This window comes from Sinocyclocheilus anshuiensis, unplaced genomic scaffold (genome assembly GCF_001515605.1).
Source record: "Sinocyclocheilus anshuiensis isolate Anshui unplaced genomic scaffold, SAMN03320099.WGS_v1.1 scaffold1609, whole genome shotgun sequence".
NCBI classification, from domain to species: Eukaryota; Metazoa; Chordata; class Actinopteri; order Cypriniformes; family Cyprinidae; genus Sinocyclocheilus; species Sinocyclocheilus anshuiensis.
The window spans coordinates 128874-135287 of record NW_015540958.1 but is presented as its reverse complement, the minus strand read 5'-3'; the positions used below and the strand labels follow the sequence as shown (position 1 = coordinate 135287).

The following is a 6414-nucleotide window of genomic DNA, read 5'->3' as shown; positions in this document are numbered from 1 at the left end:
CCACGCTTAATTTAAAAGGGTCATAGGATGCCCATTTTCCACAAGTTGATATGAAGTAAATGACGACTGCTATGTTCATTATTACATCCAACAACAGATCACCTCAATCGCTTAGGAGTCATTCTTGTCTACATCTGCTCCGGCGGTGAAACAATGGCGGACTGATGACAGCTCACTCAGGGCGGAGCTAAGGTAAGACACCAAACCAGTCTGTGCTGAAACGCTACGGTCAATCAAACTATCGTGGGAGTGGCCCGTCTGTGTGACGTCACACAGACAGGCATCTGAGATCGGCAACTTGTAAAAGTGCATGTAGCATCCTATGACCCCTTTAAAATGTCGCCTTGTTTCTCTGTTAAAAATGGGAATGTTATTGAATGTTGAGCATTTTGGAAGCACCTGAGCGCTGCATGCCAGGTAAATCTTGATGAGAATTTAAGCTTGAATTAAAATAATAAAATAAAATAAATTTAACTTTTAATAGCGCGTCTCAAAACCTTACCTCATTTTTTTTCGTTGCTTGTTTTCACCACCTTGTGTTTCATGTTTTTAAACGCAAAAACGTGCTTAATTGGGCTCAAACAAACATCCTTTAGCCTACATGCGTCACTTGGTGTTGCTAAAACAGTTGATGAGTAAGTAGACGTGATATTCTCTCTATATAAAATGACCGTGTAATCAGCAACAGCTTTGATGCATAAAAACATCACCGTATAGCAGCAGGCAGATACGCTACCGTAAATGGAAAGTGGCTCTCCTCTAATAATTTCACAAGAATTACATCATCCCCAAACCCTTTCTAGATCCCTCGGCCGTGCCTCAGAGAGCAGCCCATTCGCCTAATGGCTAGCGAAAGCCCATAATGCCTGTCACTGAAGGAGACCGCATGTTGAGAGGCAGAGCTGGTCTTAAAGAGTCTAATGTTACCTTTTGACAGCAATTTGCCGATATCTACCTTTTAAAGAGGCTCTGGGGAACCGCAAAGACGCCAGGCACCTTCTCGTTCACACGCGCTCAAGCACGGTGTCTAATCTCTGAGAGCGCACTCCATCGCCAGATAAACTAATTAAAGTCAAACTCCCTCTTGGGTTTTTGGATTAAAGCTCATTCTGTTCTGGAGAAGAAGATTAAGACCTTCTGCTATAGCTGCGGGTTTACCAATTCAACACGGACGCAATATTTCACAACAAAAACACAAAAATGCAAATCGCTTTTTCATGATTTAACAGGTAGGCCTATATTAATGCTCAGTTGGTAAATGTAATAACTGACATTACGTTATGTTAAAATAATATTCCAGGGAAAACTCAATCACCAGGACCTTGTGGCATATTGTTGAAAAAAAAAAAAGTAGCCTAAACATGCATAGCATCAATTTTAATTTCACATTGACTAAGATTTTCAAGGACTCGAGATAAGAGGAAGATCTTCTCCCATCTCTATATCATCATATTTATTGTGAGGATATGAAAGGCATAGATGATCATAAAACAATGTTTTGATGTCAAAGAGCCAGTGATAACAGTTTCCCACTTCATTTTGGCTGATTGTTTGCTTTCTTAGATGAGAACTGCACAAAAAATGCAGTAAAACACAAACAAACAGAAAAAAACACAACCTTCCACTGTGGTAACAAACCAAACACAAACACTAACACCACATGCATACATTGTCGATATAAAAAAAAATCCAAAAATATTCCGAGATGTCAGTTCGCAAGATGTGACTTCATGAAAGATGGATGAAGACTTAGTCTTGATTGTTTGTGATAATTGTACTTGTGAATTATTGATGAAACACAAGTTGATTAGGTTCCTCAACCTCTAAAAGAGGTCGTCAACATTGGTACCCTTTATGCACAAGGCAGTGATTCATACCAGACGTTGAGTACAACACAATGGAGACCTGAAATGCGGCTCAGAGGCTAAGCCTTATGGGTATCGGCGTTCCTGAGGCGTGCTTGGAGTCAGGAGTGCTTGCGGAAAGTGAAAATGTCTCGTGTCTTGGAGCCCCTCTTGCCCTTGTTGGGCTGGTTGGGGCTGGGTAAAGGTGGGCTCTCGGGGGTGGCGGTGCCTCCATAGGGGCAGCTCTGAGAGTCGGGATGCTCTCCGGAACATTCTATGGCCGGGATGTAACGGCTGTCCCACATTCCTGGCCCGCACAGTTTACACAGGTCGTGCAAGCTGCAGGGAATTCTGGGAAGAAGGCGGAACTGATAGAGCAGGCTACGTGCCTAGGATTAGAGACAATGAGAGAGAAAGACAGAGAAAGAGAGATGGACTGAGAACTGAAAAATAACAAGGCAAAAACACTGCTAGAATATTATATTATATTACATTTCATATTTAGCTTTTTCATTATTTAATAAAAGCATTCCTGTAGCTAACATTAGAAAATGCCAAGGTCATGGGTTTGCTTCCCAGGAAATGCATGAACTCACAAAATATGTATACCTTGATGCAATGTGAGTTGTATAAAAGTGTCTGCCAAATGCATGAATGTAAATAAATAAACTGTGCAAATTAAATAATAAGATTGCTTAATAGATAAATATTGCAAAATTGGTTTAAATGAAACAAAAATAAATAAATATAAAGTGCAATTAAAATAATTATAATAATGTAAATACAATCAATCAAAATAAATAAACAAGTAAATATAGTCCAAATTCAATAAATAAATTAATTATAAAACAGTGCAAAATAAATCAATAAATATTCAATCTACATATCAAGAGACAAATGAGGTAACTTATTCAGTAATAATTCAGTATCTCATTAAAAAAAATAATTCACCTAAAAATGTGTAATTGATCATAATTTACTATGACCATATTTCTTTTTACATTACTAATATTATTGCCATATTTATTTTTCCCCTCTGTGGAACACAAAAAGATATTTTTTTAATTTGCTCCTAGAGATTTTTTACAATTCTTTTTGTAGCTTCACACTGACAGCTCTCATTAACTTTACATTATTATTAGACATTCTTTTATTCAATCAGTAAATGAATGAATAAAACGAATGAACAAATAAATGCTGAAATCTTGAAGACAGCAGCCAGAATTTTTTTTCCCGAAAATTCACTCTTTTGTGTTCTACTGAAGAAGATTTTTATTTAAATGATGTATATATATTTGTATTGAAATTATTTATATTATATTATATTATTTATTTATTGATATAGATAATTATCAAATTATTTTTGGCCGCACAATTTATTGAACATATAATCACAGTTGGTCTATAATGTCAGCTTGACCACAACAGGGTGCGTTTGTTTCTATCATAATCTCTACGGTACAATTCGGATTTTGAGAAATATTTTTCCAGAGATGACAGCATGTTTGGCATTCTAACTTTTGTTGCTGTAAGAAAAATATGTTTTATATGCAGCGCTAGAGAGATGCATCACTTCTGGATGACACAAAGACACAGCATACATAACCATGAGGAGCTCTGTCAGCGGTGTGTGTGTGTGTGTGTGTGTGTGTGTGCGCGCTCATACCTTCCTCAGCACCAGCTCTCCATTCATGTGCATGGAGAGGTTACTAAAGTGCAGCAGCATTTGATCTGTAGCGAGCTGCTGCTCTGTGACATCATCGCCGTACAGCACGATGATGGCGACACACAGGAACAGGTGGAAGTAGTCCGTCTGTCACAGAACATACACATCCACACAGAAAACACACTGAGCCAAAACAGCCAATAAAATGACCAATCGTGAAGGCCAAATGCACATAGAGCCAATTAAAAAGCAGTAAATGTTGATATGCAAATGAGGGGGCAACGAAGAGACAAACCACTTTGCTCCCCAAAATCACCTCGTTATTACCATGCCAATGTATGCAAATAGATTCTGTGGAAACCTGATAATTAGCATCTCATCTTCATTAGACACTCTGCAGATCCTTAAAGTGATACAGACACCCATTCGTTTATCTAAATGGGGAAAAATTAGCATCTATCCAGCGAAAGTGCATTTAAGGAACAACTTCGTTTTGGTTTCCATGGCTTCAGAGATTTCTACATCATACATCGGTTTGAACTTTCACCCAAAATTCTAGTTAGAACACTAAATACGTAAAAAAGAATAAAAGGAAGTCAAAAAGAGAAATTAACTTCTGCAGTCATAAACACAGTCGGTTTCCAGTTCTATTCAAAGGAGAAACCAACAATAACAATAAAACCACACAACATTTAACCTATGAAGGCTTTTCAAAAACATACATTTTAATGTAAGATTCAGCTGTAATGAATCCGTGTGTGAGCAAATGAATGACTAAATCAATAAATATTAATAAACACTAAAACACTGAAAACAGTAGCCAGAATATTTTTCAAAAACTCACTTTTTGTGTTCCACTGAAGGAAAACTAAAAAAAAAAAAAAAATGTTCCCCAAGGAAACGTTGAAACGAGGCATCTGTAATGTTTTGCATCATATGTCATTATTTTCCAGCAAAAGTGTTTATGAATAAAGCTGTCATGGAGTTTCATTTTCATTTATAATAATAATAATAATAATAATTAAAAGGCCAATAATTGATTGTAAAGAATAAAAAACATAAATACTATATATATTATTTAATCAATTAAATATTACATAAATAATTCATATTAATTAAATACAAATTTAGCTGTGTATTAGTGTGTATATATTCAAAACAGAAATCATTACATTTCTAACAATGTCTTTACCATCACTTTTAATCCATTTAATACATCATATATTCATTTCTTAATTTATAAGAATTTTTTTTACTGACCCCAAATATTTGAATAGTAGTGTATATTGTAACACAAAAATTCTATTTTGAATAAACACTGTTCTTTTTAACTTATTTATCAAAGAATCCTGAAAAAAGTATCACAGGTTCCCAAAAAATATTAAGCAGCACAACTGTTTCCAACATTGATAATAAATCAGTATATTAGAATGATTTGTGAAGGATCGTGTGACGCTGAAGACTGGAGTAATGATGCTGGAAATTCAGCTTTGCATCACAGGAATAAATTACATTTTAAAGTACATTAAAATAGAAAACTGTCATTTTAAATTGCAATAATATTTCACAAAATTACAGTTGTTTTCTGATCAAATAAATGCAGCCTTGATGAGCATAAGAAACTTCTTTAAAAATCTTACTGACCCCAAACTTTTGAACAGCACTGTATAATACACAGCTAAAAATAAAATGAGCACATTTACAGGGCAACTAAAAACTGAATCAACAGCTTAACCTACAAAAACAATTAACAGTTACAGATCAGGATAAATGTCAGTATTTGTACAAAACATCCCAAGAAGTATTGGTTTTATGTACGTTTTATGGCAACAATATTAGCTTATGGTGCATCGTAACTAATACCCGAGTCATATTTGCTGAACAAATACCTCATGCAAACCTGATATCAAGCCCAGTGAGCGTGTTGTACCTGATAATGTGCCCAGCAGGCCTCCCACATGCGCAAGGCTTCAGCATCAGGGAACTCGCGCTTGAAACACAGAAGAACCCAGCGGTGGCAAAACAGCAACTGAAGGCCGTCCTCACCCAGCCGGGTCAGATGCTGGTGGAAGCGAGGCAGCATCAGCCGCAGGAGCTCACGCAGGTACATCTGGACACACACGTACACATAACTAGAGCAAAATATTAACAACAACATTTACTCTTCATTTACTCCATGAGGAGATATCCTCACCAGCTGCCTCTCCATGTCCTCATCTCTGGGAGAGCTGATGAAGATGGTGTTCTCCATGAGACCCACGAAGCACCAGAACGTGTCGCTCTCGTCCTGGATCTCGGTCAGAAGAGGAGCCACCAGGTCTGACATGCCCTGACAGTAGCCCATGTCTGGGTTAAACACGGCGTAGTTCAACAGGATACGTCTGGGAGACAAATGGACAACTGTAACTTTGAAAAACCTTATAAATAATTCATCGTGTAAAAAAAAACAAAAAAAACACAGGCTTTTTGCGGAATGAATTCATATTTTGTATTATTAATGGAATGGCACAGATTTATTACATAATACACTGAAATAGCCATAACCAGAGGAGAAAATACTCATCTATAACCACAGTGGCCTCAAATGGTATTTGAATAAACTTAAAAATGTATGAATGTCAATTCAATTAGATGATAATAATAATAATAATAAGGAACTCCCAAGGACTCTGGTGGATGATAACCGAGAGAATCTCGAGATAAAAAATAATAATAAGTATTGTTACTTTTAATTAAAAGTAATATTTACAATAATATTATTATTATTATATATTTATTATAATATACTATCATATATTATAATATAATGGACATTTTAAGTGTGACCTAGCAGCTTCAATTTTTTTTTAATTTTCATTTTTTTTTCCAGATAATAATAATTAATAAGAATAATTAATTGATTTA

General features: G+C 35.8%; 1 protein-coding gene across 2 annotated transcripts in view; it reads right to left on the bottom strand.

Annotated features, from left to right (window-relative positions):
• Positions 1–1241: 1241 nt before the first annotated feature.
• LOC107689993 (TBC1 domain family member 16-like) overlaps positions 1242–6414 on the bottom strand; it is a 28171-nt gene continuing 22998 nt past the window's right edge. The window contains exons 9-12 of one of the 2 annotated variants that reach the window (XM_016488214.1): positions 5705–5891; positions 5441–5620; positions 3511–3657; positions 1243–2233 (exon numbers count right to left, since the gene is read on the bottom strand). In XM_016488214.1, coding sequence (XP_016343700.1) covers positions 1967–2233; positions 3511–3657; positions 5441–5620; positions 5705–5891 — 781 coding nt within the window. In that variant the 3' untranslated portion in view covers positions 1243–1966. Of the gene's footprint in view, positions 2234–3510; positions 3658–5440; positions 5621–5704; positions 5892–6414 lie in introns of both variants that reach the window. The other variant, XM_016488215.1, reaches the window with a different exon arrangement.